Source organism: Mobula birostris, chromosome 5 (genome assembly GCF_030028105.1).
Source record: "Mobula birostris isolate sMobBir1 chromosome 5, sMobBir1.hap1, whole genome shotgun sequence".
NCBI classification, from domain to species: Eukaryota; Metazoa; Chordata; class Chondrichthyes; order Myliobatiformes; family Myliobatidae; genus Mobula; species Mobula birostris.
This window is the reverse complement of record NC_092374.1, coordinates 103,874,608-103,895,625: the sequence shown is the minus strand read 5'-3', so window position 1 is coordinate 103,895,625 and position 21,018 is coordinate 103,874,608. Positions and strand designations below refer to the sequence as shown.

Below are 21,018 nucleotides of genomic sequence, written 5' to 3'. Positions count from 1 at the left end.
GTCAGGAGATAGATAAGACTGGGGAAGGGAAGGTCAGGAGATAGGTAGCACTGGGGCCGGGGACGGTCGGGATATAGGTAACACTGGAGACGGGGAAGGTCAGGACGTATGTAAGACTGGAGACGGGGAAGGTCAGGAGATAGGTAAGACTGCGGAGGGAAAGGCCAGGAGATGGGTAACACTGGGAAGGAGGACGGTCAGGAGATAGTTAACATTGGGGAGGGGATAGTCAGGGGGTATGTATCACTGAAGAGGTGCAAGGTCAGGAGGTAGGTACCACAAGAGAGGGGAATGTCGGGAGGTAGGTACCACTGGAAAGGGGGAAGGTCAGGAGATAGGTAAGACTGGGGACGGACACGGTCAGTAAGTAGGTAGGACAGGGGACGGGGACCGTGAGGAGGTAGGTAAGACTGTTAGCGGTCAAGAGACAGGTAACACTGGGGACGGGGAAGGTCAGTATATAGTTAACACTGGGAAGTCAAAGGTCAGGAGATAGGTAACATTGGGAACGGGGACGGTCAGGAAATAGATAACACTGGGGAGTGGAAGGTCAGGAGATAGGAAAGTCTGGGGAGGGGAAGGCCAGGATAGGTAAGACTGGGGAGGGGAAAGTCAGGAGATGGGTAATACTGGGGACGAGGATGGTCAGGAGTTAGGTAAAAGTGGGTAGGGGAGGGTCAGGAGATAGGCAACACTGGGGACAGGGATGGTCAGGAGATAGTTAAAACTGGAGAGGGAAAGGTCAGGAGATAGGTAATACTGGGGAGGGGAAGGTTAGGAGATACGTAAGACTTGGGAGGGGAAGGTCAGGAGATAGGTAAGACAGGGAACGTGATGGTCAGGAGATAGTTAAGACTTGGTATGAGGATGGTCAGGTGATACGCAAGACTGGGGAGGGGAAGGTCTAGAGATAGTTAAGAATTAGGAGGGGAAGGTCAGGGGATAGGCAACACTGGGGAGGAGACGGTCAGGACATAGGTAACACTGGGGACAGGGGGGCAGTAAGTAAATAGGTAACACTGGAGAGGGGAAGGTCAGGAGATAGTTAACACTGGGGAGGGGCAGGTCAGGAGATAGGGAACACAGCGGAGAGGAAGGTCAGGAGATAGGTAACACTGGGGACATGATGGTCCAGAGATAGTTAAGACTGGAGACGAGGATGGTCAGGATATAGGTAACACTGGGGAGGGGAAGGTCAGGAGATAGGTAAGACTGGCGATGAGGATGGTCAGGAGATAGGTTAGACTGGGGAGAGGAAGAACAGGAGATAGGTAACACTGGGGACGAGGACGGTCAGGAGATAGCTAACGCTGGAGACGAGGAAGGTCAGGACGTATGTAAGACTGGAGACAGGGAAGGTCACGAGATAGGTAAGACTGCGGAGGGGACGGTCAGGAGGTGGGTAACACTGGGGAGGAGGACGGTCAGGAGATAAGTAACTTTGGGGAGGGGATGGTCGGGGGTATGTATCACTGAAGAGGTGCAAGGTCAGGAGGTAGGTACCACTAGAGAGGGGAATGTCGGGAGGTAGGTACCACTGGAGAAGAGGAAGGTCAGGAGATAGGTAAGACTGGAGAGGGGAAGGTCAGGATATAGATAGGACTACGGACGGACATTATCAGTAAGTAGGTAGGACTGGGGACGGGGACGGTGAGGAGGTAGGTAAGACTGGGGATGAGGACGGACAGGAGATAAGTAACACTGGGGACTGGGATGGTCAGGAAATAGGTAAAACTGGGGAGTGGAAGGTCAGGAGATAGTTAACACTGGGGAGGGGAAGATCAGGAGATAGGCAACACTGCGGAGAGGAAGTTCAGGAGATAGGAATGTCTGGGGAGTGGAAGGCCAGGATATAGGTAAGACTGGGGAGGGGAAGGTCAGGGGAAAGGCAACACTGGGGATGAGGACGGTCAGGAGATAGGTAAGACTGGGGAGGGGAAGGTCAGGAGATAGGTACGACTAGGGAGGGGAAGGTCAGGAGATAGGTACGACTAGGGAGGGGAAGGTCAGGAGATAGGTAAGACAGGGAACATGATGGTCCGGAGATTGCTAAGACTGGAGACGAGGATGGTCAGGAGATACGCAAGATGGGGGAGGGGAAGGTCAGGGGATAGGTAAGACTGGGGAGGGGAATGTCAGGAGATAGGTAATACAGGGGAAAGGGATGGTCAGGAGATAGTTAACACTGGAGAGGGAAAGGTCAGGAGATAGGTAACACTAGGGAGGGGAAGGTCAGAAGATACGTAAGACTCAGGAGGGGAAGGTCAGGAGATAGGTAAGACGGAATATGATGGTCAGGAGATAGTTAAGACTGGGGACCAGGATGGTCAGGTGATATGCAAGACTGGGGAGGGGTAGGTCTAGAGATAGAAAAGAATTGAGAGGGGAAGGTCAGGAGATAGGTAACACTGGGGAGGAGACGGTCAGGATTTAGGTAACAAGGGGGCAGGGCCGGTCAGGACATAAGTAACACTGGGGACGGGGGCAGTAAGGAAATAGGTAACACTGGGGAGGGGAAGGTCAGGAGATAGTTAACACTGGAGAGGGGAAGGTCTGGAGAGAGGTAATACTGGGGAGGGAAAGGTCAGGAGATAGGGAACACTGCGGAGAGGAAGGTCAGGAGATAGGTAACACTGAGAACATGATGGTCCGCAGATAGATAAGACCAGAGACGAGGATGGTCAGGATATAGGTAACTCTGGGGAGTCAAAGGTCAGGAGTTAGGTAACAGTAGGAACGGTGACGGTCAGGAAACAGGTAACACCGGGGAGGGGAAGGTCAGGAGATAGGTAAGACTGGCGACGAGGATGGTCAGGAGATAGGTTAGACTGGGGAGGGGAAGGACAGGAGATAAATAACACTGGGGACGAGGACTGTCAGGAGATAGGTAACACTGGTGACAAGGATTGTCAGGAGTTAGGTAAAACAGGGTAGGGGAAGGTCAGGAGATAGGCAACACTGGGGACAGGGATGGTCAGGAGATAGTTAACACTGGAGAGAGAAAGGTCAGGAAATAGGTAACACTGGCGAGGGGAAGGTCAGGAGATACGTAATACTCGGGAGGGGAAGGTCAGGAGATAGGTAAGACGGGGACATGATGGTCAGGAGATAGTTAAGACTGGGGACGAGGATGGTCAGGTGACACGCAAGGCTGGGGAGGGGAAGGTCAAGAGATGGGTAAGACTTGGGAGGGGAAGGTCAGGAGATAGGTAAGACTGGGGACGAGGATGGTCAGGAGATAGGTAAGACTGGGGAGGGGATGGTCAGGAGATAGGCAACACTGGGGACGAGGACTGTCAGGAGATAGGTAACACTGGAGACGAGGAAGGTCAGGACGTATGTAAGACTGGAGACGGGGAGGTCAGGAGTTAGGTAAGACTGCGGAGGGGAAGGTCAGGAGATGGGTAACACTGGGGAGGAGGACGGTCAGGAGATAGTTAACATTGGGGAGGGGATGATCAGGGAGTATGTATCACTGAAGAGGGGAATGTCGGGAGGTAGGTACCACTGGAGAGGGGGAAGGTCAGGAGATAGGTAAGAATGGGGAGGGGAAGGTCAGAATATACGTAAGATTGGGGAGGGGAAGGTCAGGAGATGGGTAAGACAGGAGAGGGGAAGGTCAGGAGATAGGCAACACTGGGGATGAGAACAGTCAGGAGATCGGTAAGACTGGGGAGAGGAACGTCAGGAGACATGTAACACTAGGGAGGGAAAGGTCAGGAGATAGGTAAGACTAGGGAGGGGAAGGTCAGGAGATAGGTAAGACAGGGGACATGATGGTCCAGAGATAGTTAAGGCTGGAGACAAGGATGGTCAGGAGATACGCAATACAGGGGAGCGGAAGGTCAGGGGATAGGTAAGACTGGGGAGGGGAATGTCAGGAGATAGGTAATACTGGTGACGAGGATTGTCAGGAGTTAGGTAAAACAGGGTAGGGGAAGGTCAGGAGATAGGCAACACTGGGGACAGGGATGGTCAGGAGATAGTTAACACTGGAGAGAGAAAGGTCAGGAAATAGGTAACACTGGGGAGGGGAAGGTCAGGAGATACGTAATACTCGGGAGGGGAAGGTCAGGAGATAGGTAAGACAGGGGACATGATGGTCAGGAGATAGTTAAGACTGGGGACGAGGATGGTCAGGTGACACGCAAGGCTGGGGAGGGGAAGGTCAAGAGATGGGTAAGACTTGGGAGGGGAAGGTCAGGAGATAGGTAAGACTGGGGACGAGGATGGTCAGGAGATAGGTAAGACTGGGGAGGGGATGGTCAGGAGATAGGCAACACTGGGGACGGGGACGGTCAGGAGATAGGTTATACTGGGGAGGGGAAGGTCAGGATATAGGTAACACTGGGGAGTCAAAGGTCATGGGATAGGTAACAGTGGGAACGGGGACGGTCAGGAAATAGGTAACACCGAGGAGGGGAACGTCAGGAGATAGGTAAGACTGGCGATGAGAATGGTCAGGAGATAGGTTAGACTGGGGAGGGGAATGTCAGGAGATAGGTAACACTGGGGACGTGGACCATCAGGAGACAGGTAACACTGGAGACGAGGAAGGTCAGGACGTATGTAAGACTGAAGACAGGGAAGGTCAGGAGATAGATATGACTGGGGACGGACATGGTCAGTAAGTAGGTAGGACTGGGAACGGGGACGGTGAGGAGGTAGGTAAGACAGGGATGAGAACGGTCAAGAGATAGGTAACACTGGGGACGGGGAAGGTCTGTATATAGATAACACGAGGGAGTCAAAGGTCAGGAGATAGGTAACACTGGGAATGGGGACGGTCAAGAAATAGGTTACACTGGGGAGTGGAAAGTCAGGAGATAGGTAAGACTGGGGAGAGGAAGGTCAGGAGACGGGTAACACTGGGGAGGGAAAGGTCAGGAGATAGGTAAGACTAGGGAGGGGAAGGTCAGGAGATAGGTAAGACTGGGGAGGGGAAGATCAGGAGACAGGTAAGACTGGGGCAGGGAAGGTCAGGAGATAGGTAAGACTGGGGACGAGGACGGTCAGGAGATAGGTAAGACTGAGGAGGGGACGGTGAGGAGATAGGTAACACTGGGGAGGGAAAGGTCAGGGGAGAGGGATCACGGGGGAGAGGAAGGTCTTAAGATAGGCAACACTGGGGACAGGGACTGTCAGGAGATAGGTAACAATGGTGATGGGGATGGTCAGGAGATAGGTAATACTGGGGACGGGAAGGTCAGGAGATAGGTAAGATTGGAGACGAGGATGGTCAGGAGATAGGTAAGACTGGGGAGGGGAAGGTCAGGAGATAGGTAAAACTGGGGAGGGGAAGGTCAGGAGATAGGTAAGACTGGGGAGGGGAAGGTCAGGAGATAGGCAACACGGCGGAAAGGAAGGTCAGGATATGGGTAACGCTGGGGAGTCAAAGGTCATGGGATAGGTAACAGTGGGAATGGGCACAGTCAGGAAATAGGTAACGCCGGGGAGGGGAACGTCAGTAGATAGATAAGACTGGCGACGAGGATGGTCAGGAGATAGGTTAGACTGCGGAGGGGAATGTCAGGAGATAGGTAACACTGGAGACGAGGAGGGTCAGGGCGTATGTAAGACTGGAGACAGGGAAGGTCAGGAGATAGGTAAGACTGCGGAGGGGAAGATCATGAGCTGCATAACACTGGGGAGGAGGACGGTCAGGAGATAGTTAACATTGGGGAGGGAATGGTCAGGGGGTATGTATCACTGGAGAGGGGCAAGGTCAGGAGGTAGGTACCACTAGAGAGGGGAATGTCGGGAGGTAGGTACCACTTGAGAGGGGTAAGGTCAGGAGATAGGTAAGACTGGGGAGGGGAACGTCAGGATAAAGATAAGACTGGGGACGGCCATGGTCAGTAAGTAGGTAGGACTGGGGACGGGGACGGTGAGGAGGTAAGTAAGACTGGGGATGAGAATGGACAAGAGATAGGTAACACTGGGCATCGGGAAGGTCAGTATATAGTTAGCACTGGGGAGTCAAAGGTCAGGAGATAGGTAACATTGGGAACGGGGACGTTCAGGAGATAGGTAAGACTGGGCAGGGGAAGATCAGGAGATAGACAACATTGCGGAGAGGAATGTCAGGAGATAGGTAAGACTCGGGAGGGGAAGGTCAGGAGATTGTTAACACCGGGGAGGGGAAGGTCAGTAGATAGGTAACACTGGGGAGGGGAAGGTCAGGGGATAGGTAAGACTGGGAAGGGGAAGGCCAGGATATAGGTAAGACTGGGGCGGGGTAGGTTAGGAGATGGGTAAGACAGGGGAGGGCAAGGTCAGGAGGTAGGTACCACTAGAGAGGGGAATGTCAGGAGGTAGGTACCACTGGAGAGGGGGAAGGTCAGGAGATAGGTAAGACTGGGGACGGACATGGTCAGTAAGTAGGTAGGACTGCGAACGGGGACGGTGAGGAGGTAGGTAAGACAGGGATGAGAACGGTCAAGGGATAGGTGACACTGGGGACGGGGAAGGTCTGTATATAGATAACACTAGGGAGTCAAAGGTCAGGAGTTAGGTAACACTGGGAACGGGGACAGTCAGGAGATAGGTAACACTGGGGAGAGGAAAGTCAGGAGATAGTTAACAGTGGGGAGGGGAAGGTCAGGCGATAGGTAAGACTGGGGAGGGGAAGGTCAGGAGATAGGCAACACTGCGGAGAGGAAGGTCAGGGGATAGGAAAGTCTGGGGAGGGGAAGGCCAGGATATAGTTAAGATTGGGGAGGGGAAGGCCAGGAGATGGGTAAGACAGGAGAGGGGAAGGTCAGGCGATAGGCAACACTGGGGATGAGAACAGTCGGGAGATAGGTAAGACTGGGGAGAGGAAGGTCAGGAGACAGGTAACACTGGGGAGGGAAAGGTCAGGAGATAGGTAAGGCTAGGGAGGGGAAGGTCAGGAGATAGGTAAGACAGGGGACATGATGGTCCGGAGATAGTTAAGGCTGGAGACGAGGATGGTCAGGAGATACGCAATACAGGGGAGGGGACGGTCAGGGGATAGATAAGACTGGGGAGGGGAATGTCAGGAGATGGGTAAGACGACAACACGGCGGAGAGGAAGGTCAGGATATGGGTAACACTGGGGAGTCAAAGGTCATGGGATAGGTAACAGTGGGAACGGGGACGGTCAGGAAATAGGTAACACCGGGGAGGGGAACGTCAGGAGATAGGTAAGACTGGCGATGAGGGTGGTCGGGAGATAGGTTAGACTGGGGAGGGGAATGTCAGGAGATAGGTAACACTGGGGACGTGGACCGTCAGGAGACAGGTAACACTGGAGACGAGGAAGGTCAGGACGTATGTAAGACTGGAGACAGGGAAGGTCAGGAGATAGGTAAGACTGCGGAGGGGAAGATCAGGAGCTGGATAACACAGGGGAGGAGGATGGTCAGGAGATAGTTAACATTGGGGAGGGGATGGTCAGGGGGTATGTATCACTGGAGAGGGGCAATGTCAGGAGGTAGGTACCACAAGAGACGGGAATGTTGGGAGGTAGGTACCACTTGAGAGGGGGAAGGACAGGAGATAGGTAAGACTGGGGAGGGAATGTGAGGATAAAGATAAGACTGGGGACGGACATGGTCAGTAAGTAGGTAGGACTGGGAATGGTGACGGTGAGGAGGTAAGTAAGACTGGGGAGGGGAAGGCCAGGCGATAGGCAACACTGGGGATGAGAACGGTCGGGAGATAGGTAAGACTGGGGAGAGGAAGGTCAGGAGACAGGTAACACTGGGGAGGGAAAGGTAAGGAGATAGGTAAGACTGGGGAGAGGAAGGTCAACAGATAGGTAAGACAGGGGACATGATGGTCCGGAGATGGTTAAGACTGGAGACGAGGATGGTAGAGATATACTAGACTGGGGAGGGGTAGGTCAGGGGATAGGTAAGACTGGGGAGGGGAATGTCAGCAGATGGGTAACACTGGGGAGGAGGACGGTCAGGGGATAGTTAACATTGAGGAGGGGATGGTCAGGGGGTATGTATCACTGAAGAGGTGTAAGGTCAGGAGGTAGGTACCACTAGAGAGGGGAATGTCGGGAGGTAGGTACCAGTGGAGAGGGGGATGGTCAGGATATAGGTAAGACTGGGGAGGGGAAGGTCAGGATATAGATAAGACTGGAGATGGACATGGTCAGTAAGTAGGTAGGACTGGGGACGGGGACGGTGAGGAGGTAGGTAAGTGGGGATGAGAACAGTCAAGAGATAGGTAACAATGGGGACGGGGAAGGTCAGTATATAGTTAACACAGGTGAGTCAAAGGTCAGGAGATAGGTAACATTGGGAACGGGGACGGTCAGGAGATAGGTAAGACTGGGGAGGGGAAGGTCAGGAGATAGGCAACATTGCAGAGAGGAATGTCAGGAGATAGGTAAGACTCGGGAGGGGAAGGTCAGGAGGTAGTTAACACCGGGGAGGGTAAGGTCAGGAGATAGGTAACGCTGGGGAGGGGAAGGTCAGGAGATAGGTAAGACTGGGAACGAGGACGGTCAGGAGATAGGTAAGTCTGGGGAGGGGAAGGCCAGGATATAGGTAAGACTGGGGCGGGGAAGGTTAGGAGATGGGTAAGACAGCAGAGGGGAAGGTCAGGAGATAGGCAACACTGGGGATGAGGACGGTCAGGAGATAGGTAAGACTGGGGAGAGGAAGGTCAGGAGATAGGTAAGACAGGGGACATGATGGTCCGGAGATAGTTAAGACTGGAGACAAGGATGGTCAGAGATACGCTATACTGGGGAGGGGAAGGTCAGGGGATAGGTAAGACTGGGGAGGGGAAGGTCAGGAGATAGGCCACACTGCGGAGAGGAAGGTCATGAGATAGGTGACAGTGGGAATGGAGACGGTCAGGGAATAGGTAACACGGGGAGGGTAAGGTCAGGTGATGGGTAAGACTGGTGACGAGGATGGTCAGGAGATAGGTTAGATTGGGGAGGGGAAGGACAGGAGATAGTTAACACTGGGGAGGGGAAGATCAGGAGATAGGCAACACAGCGGAGAGGAAGGTCAGGAGATAGGTAACACTGGGTACGGGGGTGGTCAGGATATAGGTAACACTGGAGAGGGGAAGGTCAGGAGATAGGTAAGGCTGGGGAGGGGAAGATCAGGAGATAGGTAAGACTGGGGACGAGGACGGTCTGGAGATAGGTAAGTCTGGGGAGGGGAAGACCAGGATATAAGTAAGACTGGGGCGGGGAAGGTTAGGAGATGGGTAAGACAGGAGAGGGGAAGGTCAGGAGATAGGCAACACTGGGGATGAGGACAGTCAGGAGATAGGTAAGACTGGGGACGAGGATGGTCAGGAGATACGCTAGACTGGGGAGGGGAAGGTCAGGGGATAGGTAACACTGGGGAGGGGAAGGTCAGGAGATAGGTAAGACTGGGGAGGGGAAGGTCAGGATATAGATAAGACTGGGGACGGACATGGTCAGTAAGTAGGTAGGACTGGGGACAGGGACGGGCAGGAGGTAGGTAAGACTGGGGATGAGAATGGTCAAGAGATAAGTAACACGGGACGGGCAATGTCAGATTATATAGTTAACACTGGGGAGTCAACGGTCAGGAGATTGGTAACATTGGGAACGGGGACAGTCAGGAAATAGGTAACACTGGGGAGGGGTAGGTCAGGAGATAGGTAAGACTGGGCAGGGGAAGTTCAGGAGTTCGGCAACACTGCGGAGAGGAAGTTCAGGAGATAGGTAAGTCTGGGGAGGGGAAGGCCAGGATATAGGTAAAACTAGGGCGGGGAAGGTCAGGAGATGGGTAAGACAGGAGAGGGGAAGGTTAGGAGATAGGCAACACTGGGAATGAGGACGGTCAGGAGATAGGTAAGACCGGGGACAGGAAGGTCAGGAGACAGGTAACACTGGGGAGACAAAGGTCAGGAGATAGGTAACACAGGGCACGGGGATGGTCAGGAAATAGGTAACACTGAGGACGGAAGGTCAGGAGATAGGTAAGACTGGGGAGGGGAAGGTCAGGAGATGGGTAAGACAGGAGAGGGGGAAGTCAGGAGATTGGCAACACTGTGGATGAGGACAGTCAGGAGATAGGTAAGACTACGGAGAGGAAGGTCAGGAGATAGGTAAGACAGGGTTCATGATGGTCCGGAGATAGTTAAGGCTGGAGACGAGGATGGTCAGGAGATACGCTAGGCAGGGGAGGGGAAGGTCATTGGAGAGGTTAGACTGGGGAGGGGAAGGACAGGAGATAGGTAACACCGGAGACGAGGAAGGTCGGGATGTATGTAAGACTGGAGACAGGGAAGATCAGGAGATAGGTAAGACTGCGGTGGGGAAGGTCAGGAGATGGGTAACACTGGGGAGGAGGACGGTCAGGAGATAGTTAATATTGGGGAGGGGATGGTCAGGAGAAATGTATCACTGTAGAGGTGCAAGGTCAGGAGGTAGGTACTACTAGAGAGGGGAATGTCAGGAGGTAGGTACCATTGGAGAGAGGGAAGGTCAGGAGATAGGTAAGACTAGGGGGGGAAGGTCAGGATATAGAAAAGACTGGGGACGGACATGTTCAGTAAGTAGGTAGGACTGGGGACGGGGACGGTGAGGAGGTAGGTAAGACTGGGGATGAGAACGGACAAGAGATAGGCAACACTGCGGAGAGGAAGGTCAGGAGATAGGTAAGACTGGAGACGAGGATGGTCAGGAGATAGGTAAGGCTGGGGAGGGGAAGATCAGGAGATAGGTAAGACTGGGGACGAGGATGGTCAGGAGATGGGTTAGACTGGGGAGGTAAGGTCAGGAGATATTTAATACTGGCGAGGGGAAGGTTAGGAGATATGTAAGCCTGGGGACGGGGACGGTCAAGAGATAGGTAAGACTGGAGAATGTGAAGGTTTGGAGATAAGTAAGACTAGGGAGGGGAAGGTCAGGAGATAGTTAAGACTGGGAAGGGGACAGTCAAGAAATCGGTAACACTGGTGAGGGGAAGGTCAGGAGGTAGCTAACACTGGGGAGGGGAAGATCAGGAGATAGGTAAGACTGGGGAGGGGAAGGTCAGGAGATAGTTTAGATTGGGGAGGGGGAAGTCAGGAGGTAGGTATCACTGGAGAGGGGGAAGGTCAGGAGGTAGGTACCACTGGAGAGGGGGAAGGTCAGCAGATAGGTAACACTGGGGAGGGGATGATCAGGAGATAGGTAAGACTGGGGAGGGGAAGGTCAGGATATAGTTAATACTGGGGAGGGGGATGGTCAGGAGGTAGGTAAGACTGGTGACGAGGACAGTCAGGAGGTAGGTAATACTGGGGATGAGGACGGGCAGGAGATAGGTAGGACTGGGGACAGGGAAGTTGTCTGGATGGGGGAGAAGGACGGAATAAGCTGCTGGAAAGTGATAGTTTGTAGAGGTAAAGAGCTGAAGAAGAAAGAACCTCATCGGAGAGAGCAGTAGACCTTAGATAAAGGGGAAGGCGGAGCAGATTCAGAGCACGATGATGGGCAGGTGAGGGTGTAATTAGAATGAGGAATGGAAAGGGATTGGGGAATAACTGGAAGTTAGAAAAATTGATGTTCATGCCAACAGGTTACAGGCTACCCAGATGGTATTTCTCCTCCACCTTGAGGTTGTCCTCATCATTGGAGAAGAGGAGGCCATGGGAATGGGAAATCAAATTGAAATGGAGAGCCTCCAGGAATTCCTGCCTTTTGTGGCAGGCAGAGCAGAAGTGCTTGACAAAGCAGTTCCTCAATTGGCACTAGATCTCACTGATAAAGAGGAGGCTGCACTGTAGGTGCATGATACCATAAGTGACCCTAAAAGACTCGCAGCTGAAGGATTGTCTTAGCTGGAAAGACTCTTTGTGACTCTGATTGAGGTAAGGGAGATGGTACACAAGCAGGTATAGGGAGATGGTAAGGGAGATGGTACACAAGCAGGTATAGGGAGATGGTAAGGGAGATGGTACACAAGCAGGTAGAGCACTTGTCCTGCTTGCAAGGATATTTATTTTAATTATTTAGAGATACAGTTTGGAACAGGCCCTTCTGCCCAGCAACCCTGATTTAACCCTAGCCTAATCACAGAACTATTTACAATGACCAATTAACCCACCAATCGGTACGTCTTTGGACTGCGGGAGGAAACTGCAGCACTTGGAGAAAAAACACGCAATCCACGAGGTTTATGTACAGACTCCTTACTGAGGACACTGGGATTGAATTTTGACCTGTAACAGGTTTGTGCTAACTGTTACACTACCAGAAGTGAATATATGGCAGGAGGGGTCTTAGTCTTATTTGTTGTTCCAGGTTTCAGCACCTGCGGTTTTTTTTGCTTTTTAGAAAACTCATTGTTTCTAATGAGGGATGGAAGTGTATAGGGACTGGACATCCATGGTGAAAATGAGATGATTAGACCCAGGAAACTTGAAGTCATTAAAAAGATCAAGAGCATGTGAAGTGTCATGGATGTAGGTGCAAAGGGACAGAACCAGAGGGGACAAAATACAGTTGTAGTACGCAGATACAAGTTTCGTGAGGCAGGAACAAGCAGAAACAATGGGTCTAGCTGGACAGGCGGTTTATGGATCTAGGGTAGAAAGTAGAAATGGGAGGTGCATGGTAAGGGAACTACAAGGTTGGTGGCAGTGGATAAGATCTCCCCGGAGGTCATTGGGGAACTTGTGAAGCTGACCAGCAGCAAGACAAAATTTATGCTTTTAATACCCACGTGAGAAACGTCACAATCATTGTTAGTCACTGCCTTCCCAATTGATTTTGAGTTTTGAAGCAGTGTGGGAGACAGTGAATCTGAGCTGGGTTGGGGACTGGCCCCTCCCATCAGAGCTGACCTCCAGTGTTTGCTCAGTGGACGACAAGCTGAATTGTGTTTTTCTGTGGCTGCACTTGTGTGAGATGAGGAATTGCTGAGTTCTTGTTCTTGCAGAAATGTGGCTCCCAGACAACACCCTATGCCTCTTGGGGTCTTGTGCTATACATTTTTTCTGCGACCGTATGTTTTTCTAATATTGTAACTATATGTGACAATCGGGAGGGGGAGAAGATGGCGGCGCGACACAGCGCAACGCAGCGCGCGCGGCCACTCCGGTGAATGATATCTGTTATGTGTCAAGTAGGGTACCGTGCACAATTCTGATTTGATAGAGACAGACATGAGAGTACAGAGGAACATCTGGAGAAACTTCTGAAGTGCCCACTTTGCTGCCGCTGCTACTGTGCGGTCTGGAATCTCCAGAGGAGAAGGCCCTGAATCCTCGGCTTTGCTTGTTTTGGTGGCCAAGGTGAGGTCGAAGGCGCTTGGCAGAGGATGGCGCTCGGGAGGCTGTATCGGAGGGGCTGGTCAGAGGCTCGAAGTTTTCAGACGGACAGACTCGGTATCAGCTGTGGTCGGGTGCTTCCAATTAATCGGCAGTTGTTGGTGCCTGGAGGTTTATGGCAGGGAGCTGCTCCCTTTTGCTGCCTGCTATTGGGGACTATTGGGAGTCGATCGGGACTTTGAGACTTTTTTTTTTACTGTGCCCATGGTCTGCTCTTTATCAAATTATGGTATTGCTTTGCACTGCTATAACTATATGTTATAATTATGTGGTTCTGTCAGTGTTAGTCTTTGGTTTGTCCTGTTTTTCTGTGATATCACTCTGGAGGAATATTGTATCAGTTCTTAATGCATGCATGCATTTTTAAATGACAATAAATGAGGACTGAGTGTCCTCATAATCTAATCTAATCTAATGTGGCTATATATACTACATGCTGTGTCTTACTGTTCTGCACCTTGGCCCCAAAGGATTGCTGTTTTGTTTGGCTGTATTCGTACATATGGTTGAATGACAATTAAACTTGAACTTGAATTTTAAAAGGAATACAAACAATGAGAAAAAATATCTCTTCAATCTCTTGTGCCTGCTTCATGATTCCCAGTCTCCCCTTCCCCTACCACCAGTCTGCAATCCTGAGCCTCTCAGGTCCCACATCAACTCTTGGGTCCTCAGAGACTCCATCTTCCTCACACCCCACCTTCCCTGAACACCCCCACCCTCCCCTCTTTACAGACACTACCAGCCCCCTTCCCCCGCTCCGATCCCATCTGTCATCTGAGCCAGGTTTTCACAGTTCCCTCCAACCTTCCCTTCTCTGAGTCCTCAGTAAAAGGCTCACCTTTGTCCCTCTGCACCCACACCTCAGTGAGTTCCATGCCTGCCATGACCCTGAGCAGTTCTGCCACCTCCATCTTCATGTCTATTTCTATGGCAAGGATTCTCAGATGACCCCCTTCTCCCACCTCGGCAGTGAACCTAACCTCACCATTAAATCCACAGATAAGGGGGGTGCTGTAGCAGTCTGATGTACTGACTTCTAACTTGATGAGGCCCAGTGACAACTCTTAAATGCCTCCTTTTACTTGCCCCTTGAACAGGACCCCACTAAGGAGCAACAGGCCATTGTCACCTGAACTATCACTGACCCGACAATCTCCCAGCCACTGCCACCAACCTCCACCAGACCCTATACACCTCCAATAGTCCACCAGGAGGGCCTTACAGCTCTTTACTTCTTTGTTGACAACAGCCCCAACTAGATCCCCTCCACCATCACTCTCCTCCATCAGGCGGAACTGGTCCTCATTCTCAATAATTTCTCCTTCCACTCCTCCCACATTCTACAAATGAAAGATGTAACCATGGACACTTCTATGGGTCCCAGCTATGCCTGACGTTTTGTCGGCTACGTGGAACAGTCCACGTTCCAAACCTACACTCTTCCTTCTCTGTGTTGATGACTGCATTGGTGCTGCTTCCTGCACCCGTGCTGAGCTTGTCGACTTCATCAACTTTTCTTCAACTTCCACCCTGCCCTTACATTTACCTAGTCTATTTCTCACATCTCCATCCCCTTTCTTGATCTCTCTGTCTCTATCTCTAGAGACACCAATATCTTTGAGAAACCCACTGAATCTCACAGCTATCTGGACTATACCTCGTCCCACCCCAACACTTATAAAAATCCCACCCCCTTCGCTCAGTTCCTCCAGCTCTACCACATCTGCTCTCACAATGAGGCTTTCATTCCAGACTGAAGGAGATTACCCTCTTCAAACAAAGGGGCTTTTCTTCTTCAAACAAAGGGGTTTTCAATCTTCCACATCAATGCTGCCCTCACTAACATCTCTCCCATTTCATGTACATCTGCCCTCACCCCATTGTCCTGCCGCAATACCCAGAATAGGGTTGCTCTTCCACTCACCTACTACCCCATTAGCCTCCACATCCACCACATAATTCTCCGTATCTTCTGCCATCTCCAATGGGATCCCACCACCAAGCATATCTTTCTCTCCCCTCCGCTTCCCGCATTCCACACAAGTTGTTCCCTATGCAACTCCCTTAACCATTCGTCCCTCCTCACTGATCTCCCTCCTGGTACTTACCCTTGCAAGCAAAACAAGTGCTAGACCTGCCCCTACACCTCCCCCCTCACTACCATTCAGGGCCCCAAATAGTCCATCCAGGTGAGGCAACATTTCACCTGTGAGTCTGTTGGGGTCATATACTGTATTTGGTGCTCCCAGTGTGGCCTCCTGTATATTGGTGATACCCAATGTAGTCCCAATGCCACACACAGGCTGGAGGACCAACACCTTATATTCCATCAAGGTAGCCTCCAGCCTGATGGGTTGAACACCGATTTCACGAACTCCACGTAATTTCCCACTCCCCCACTTCACCATTCCCCATCCCCATTTCCCTCTCTCACCTTTTTCCTTACCTGCCTATTACTCTCCTCTGGTGCTCCTCTCCCTTCCCTTTCTTCCATGGTTTTCTACCCTTTTCCCTCCTCCTCTCACCCTTTATCTCTCTCACCAATCAACTTCCCAGCTCTTTACTCTACCCCTCCAGGTTTCACCTTTTATCTACCACCTCCACCTTTTTGTTCCCCTCCCCTTCCATCTTATACTGGCTTCTCATCTGCTTTCCAGTTCTGATGAAGGGTCTTGCCACAAAACTTATTTATTCCTTTCCATAGATGCTGCTTGGCCTATAGAGTTCCTCCAGCATTTTGTGTGCGTTGCCTTGGATTTACAGCATCTGCAGATTTTCTTGTGTTCATTATTTCTTTCTTTCTGTATTTGCACAGTTTGTTGTCTTTCGCAATGCCCAAGTTGGTGTGATTTTTCAATGATTCTATTATGGTTATTATTGAGTATGTCCACAAGCAAATGAATCTCAGGGATGTACAGTATATGGTGACATATATGTACTTAGAGGTACTTCATGCTTTGTCACGGTGCATATATGTGCTTGTGGTTGACCTCAACATCTTGTGGTTCTCATGAATTTCACTTACAGCATGGAGATCTGGTCTGTTCTGTCTGGTTGCGTTTCAAGCTTTCAGAGATTTTCTCTTCAGATTTTCCTGGTGGTGAGACTTCCTCTCTTTGAAGGTCACTTTGTCCAAGTTAGCTGTAGGGAACTTGGATTGACGTGGCAGCATTATCTGTCCTTTCTTGCAACATGAGTAGCATTCTGCTGTGTTGGAGGTGAATATCTACAATTGTATTGACAACAAGGTTTTGTGTTGCTTGCACCCACAGGTAAGAAGTTTATTTAGGATCTGAGCATTTGTTGCATGCCAACAATAAACTTTCATTCTGCTTCTGCCTGGTCCCAAATGAATTTCACTGGCATTTTTAACTGTACAAGCTCAAACAACAGAGTCAACAAACTTCAGGATTTTGTTTCAATCTGCTCTTCATTCAATCCACAAACACGTATTGTGCATGCATTAAGAATTCAAAGGAACAATGCCTTGATAAATTCAACATATTTGCTCACTGTTTCAAATGCTCTGTGCCATGCTAACAATTTTGATTAGCTATAATGCAGAATAATCCTACATTTTCTGCAGAACTTTTGTAAATGCAACAATCTTCACTGATGTTTGGATTGCTGGAAGTGTAAGCATGTCATATGTATCAGAACCAATTACAATAACCTTATTTGATAAAGTGATAAAGTGATGAGGGTATCTGAGGAGAGACTCCTGAGTGTGTGACCGAGAACAAAGGGAGACACTAAATCTGAATGAGATGGATCACCTTGTATCTTATTGGTTGCATAGTGTGCATGTATTGAGTGCTTCTGCCACAAACAAGAGAAAATCTGCAGATGCTGGAAATCGAAGCAACACACACCACATGCTAGAGGAACTCAGCAGGCCAAGCAGCGTCTATGGAAAAGAGTAAGGTCGACTTTTCGGGCCAAGAGCCTCAACAGGACTGGATAAAAAATGAGGAGTCAGAGTAAGGAGGTAGGGGGAGGGGAGGAAGAAACACAAAGTGACGGGTGAAACCAGGAGGTGGCGGGGGGGGGGATGGGTATATTTGGGAGGTTGATTGGTGAAAGGGATATTGGGTTGCAGAAGGGGGAATCTGATAGGAGAGTACAGAGGCCACGGAAGAAATAAAAAGGGGGAGGAGCATCAGAGGGAGGTTAGGTTACGATCTTATAACCATTTTTCCAGGACAAAGAAGTGGACTGGAAAAATACCAACACTACCCATCCTGCAAAATGCCTTTTCTAAAAGCTTCCATCTGGAAACCACTATAGGGCTAATAAAGCAAAAAACACACTATCTTAAATGTTTGTTCCACATCTCCCACCCTCTGTCTATCTATTACCCACTTCATTGCACTGCAAACATTTAAACCACTTTTTATAATGTTGTACACATTGTAAATACCTGCTGGTATTTATGTATATAATGTCAAGTGTACAGTGAATAAAGTTGTTCCTTGATTGTCCCTAGTTCTAGTCTTGTCTACAATACAGAATAGATCTTGAATGATTTCTTTTTAATGTTGATTTGTCTTATTCTTCACAAGTCTCACCTCATAATCAATATCCAGGTAATCAAACTCTCCTTTGGTTCGGAAGTGTTGTGTGTGTTTATCCACAGTGAAGTTCACCTGCTTGTTGTACCGTTCGATTGTAATGGAGTGCCAGTGCTGGTCGTCCAACAAGCTGCCCAGTGTGACCGAGGTGTGACCACTGATGGAATGTAACTTTGTCTCTCCTGAAATATACACAGCTCACTTTACAGTTATACTGCCTTAATGAAACAACTAAGCATTCTTTTGAAAAGAATTTTTGAAGCCAGAGTCTCAGAAACTGAAATCGAGCCGAGCTATAAAAATGTAAACTGAAACTGTGAAATCAGTAGCGAACATTTGTCTTTAAAAAAAATTCAAACAGTAAGCTATTCACCTGAAACATTGAATCAGACAAAGAAAACAGAATCTATTCATTAAATCAACAGGTCTTGAAAACAATGAGATGTCAACCTGATCATTCTGACTGTACAGACCTTTGAAGGAGCATTTCATTTAGTCCTATTGATCCACTTTTTCCCCAAAGACTTACTTCTCATAACTTTCCATGGTTGTATTCCATTCGTTTTTGCATTTATTATCAATAATACTTCTCCTATCCTTAGAGGCAAAGCATTCCTGATCACGATCACTACTGTATGAAAAAAACAACTCTGCTTATCCCTCGACAGCTTCTTTTCTGCTGTTTATCTTAACTCTATCCTCTGGCTATAAAAGGTATTCCCAGGGCAAACAGTCCCCTCATTTGCACCATCAAAATCTTTCTGAAATTATCAAATCCTCAAGAATCTTTTCTGCTCTGAAAATAACCCTTTCTCTGCTCAGTCCTCAATTCTTAAGATTCTTATTACTGTTACCATTCTAGTAAATATCTTGGTATCTTTCACTAATCTTTGATACCTAGCACAGGGTGAAACACAATTCATAGAAACATAGAAACATAGAAAACATAGAGCACAATACAGGCCCTTCGGCCCACAAAGTTGGCTGAACATGTCCCTACCTTTGAAATTACTAGGCATACCTATAGCCCACTGTTTTTCTAAGCTCCATGTACCCATCCAAAAGTCTCTCAGAAGACCCTATCGTATCCAGCTCCACCACCGTTGCCGACAGCCCATTCCATGCAATCACCACTCTCTGAGTAAAAAACTTACCCATGACATCTCCTCTGTACCTACTCCCCAGCACCTTAAAACTGTGTCCTCTTGTGGCAACCATTTCAGTCCTGGGAAAAAGCCTTTGACTATCCACACGATCAATGCCCCTCATCATCTTATACTCATTAAAGCCTATCCACATTTTTTAATATATCAACCTTGTTTATATGCATGAAGTTTCAATAATCAAAGTCAACTATCTTGTTCTATTTTAAAAAGGTTAGTTTTATCTACTGATACTATGCATTGAAAAACTTGAAACAGGGAACTCTCTAGAGTCCTAAAACCACTTTACAATTTTGTCATTAAGTCAAAATTATCTCTTCTCATCCTTCTTCTGAAATAAATCACATCATAATTCATACAAAGTTCCATTTATTTTATTCAGAACCTACTTTCTCCAAGATTTTTCTAAATATATTCATTGTTAACTATTTCTGCATTCACTCCGTTCCCAACAAAATGCCAAAAATCCAACCAACTTTCTTGTGCTATAATTCTAAATGTTTGCCTTTGATATTATGTCCTCCTCCAAACAATTCCACCCTTGTTCCTTTAGAGTTTGGTAAAAACCTCCCCATCGCCCGCTTAAAATAGTTAAACATATTTTCACTTATCATGTCTACTCTTCCCACAATCCACTTTCCCAAGTTGTTACTTACTTCACAAAAAGCATTATACAACTGAAGTCGTCACTACCTAGAAGACATACTGCATTTATTCAACTATGATATGCTGACAGCAGCCCTGTTAATCAACCACCTCCACCACCAGAAAGGATCCTTGGTCCACCATCATGTACAACGTCCTTCTCCAAGCCGCAAACCATCCTGATTTTGAAATAAATCCCTGTTCCCTCATTATCATCCATTTAACTTGGTGCCACAGTAGCAAATTATAGCTTGGAGCATCAGAGTTTGGAGTTCATTCCTAGCGTCTCTGTGACGGGTCTCTGTACGTACTCCTCGTGGAATGCGTGTGTTTTCTCCAAGTAATATGGTTTCCTCCCATGGTCTAAAGACATACCAGGCAGGGTAACTGCTCATTTCCAAATTGTCCCATGATTTGTTAGGACATGATTCTTAATGTGGGTAGCACCAACTCCTCCAAGGAGGGTGGTTATGTGTCTTAAGGGGGAAATTGGGGAAATAGAAGTCATTGGGATGGGGATTCAAGATTCTTAGGTGTGGCAGTAAATGGCACCCTAACTTGAAGCATGAGTAGACAAGGCACTTCCAAAAAAAAGGATGAGACACTGGAACACAGGAAGAATCATAGTTCTGCAGGTGGTAAGCACTCATCTTTACTCATGGAGTAAATGAGGTACTCGAGGAATATAAAGAATGTAAAAAGAATTTTATGAAAGAAATTAGAAAAGCTAAAAGAAGATACGAGGTTGCTTTGGCAAGAAAGGTAAAAATAAGTCCAAAGGGTTTCTACAGTTATATTAATAGCAAAAGGATAGTGAGGGATAAAATTGATCCCTTAGAGAATCAGAGTGGACAAAAGAGATGGGGGAGATTTTGGACAATTTATTTTTTTTCGGTATTCACTAAGGAGAAGGATATTGAATTGTGTAAGGTAAGAGAAACAGGTAGGGAAGTTATGGAAACTATGATGATTAAAGAAGAGGGAGAACTGGCACTTTTAAGGAATATAAAAGTGGATAAGTCTCCAGGTCCTGACAAAATATTCCCCAAGACCTTGAGGGAAATCAGTGTAGAAATTGCAGGGGCTCTGACAGAAATATTCCAAATGTCATTAGAAACAGGGATAGTGCCAGAGGATTGATGTATTGCTCATGTTGTTCCATTGTTTAAAAAGGGTTCTAAGAGTAAACCTAGCAATTATCAGCCTGTGAGTTTGATGTCAGTGCTGGGTAAATTGATGGGAAGTATTCTTAGAGATGGTATATATAATCATCCGGATAGACAGGGTCTGATTTGGAATAGACAACATAGATTTGTGCGTGGAAGGTCATGTTTGACAAATCTTACTGAATTTTT

The 21,018-nt window shown here is 48.7% G+C and overlaps 1 protein-coding gene across 1 annotated transcript in view; it reads right to left on the bottom strand.

Annotated features, from left to right (window-relative positions):
• Positions 1–21,018, bottom strand: part of LOC140198395 (contactin-associated protein-like 5) — a 1,369,276-nt gene that overhangs the window by 820,032 nt on the left and 528,226 nt on the right. The window contains exon 7 of the mRNA XM_072259488.1: positions 17,853–18,037. Within this exon, the coding sequence (XP_072115589.1) occupies positions 17,853–18,037 (185 nt within the window). The remainder of the gene's footprint in view (positions 1–17,852; positions 18,038–21,018) is intronic.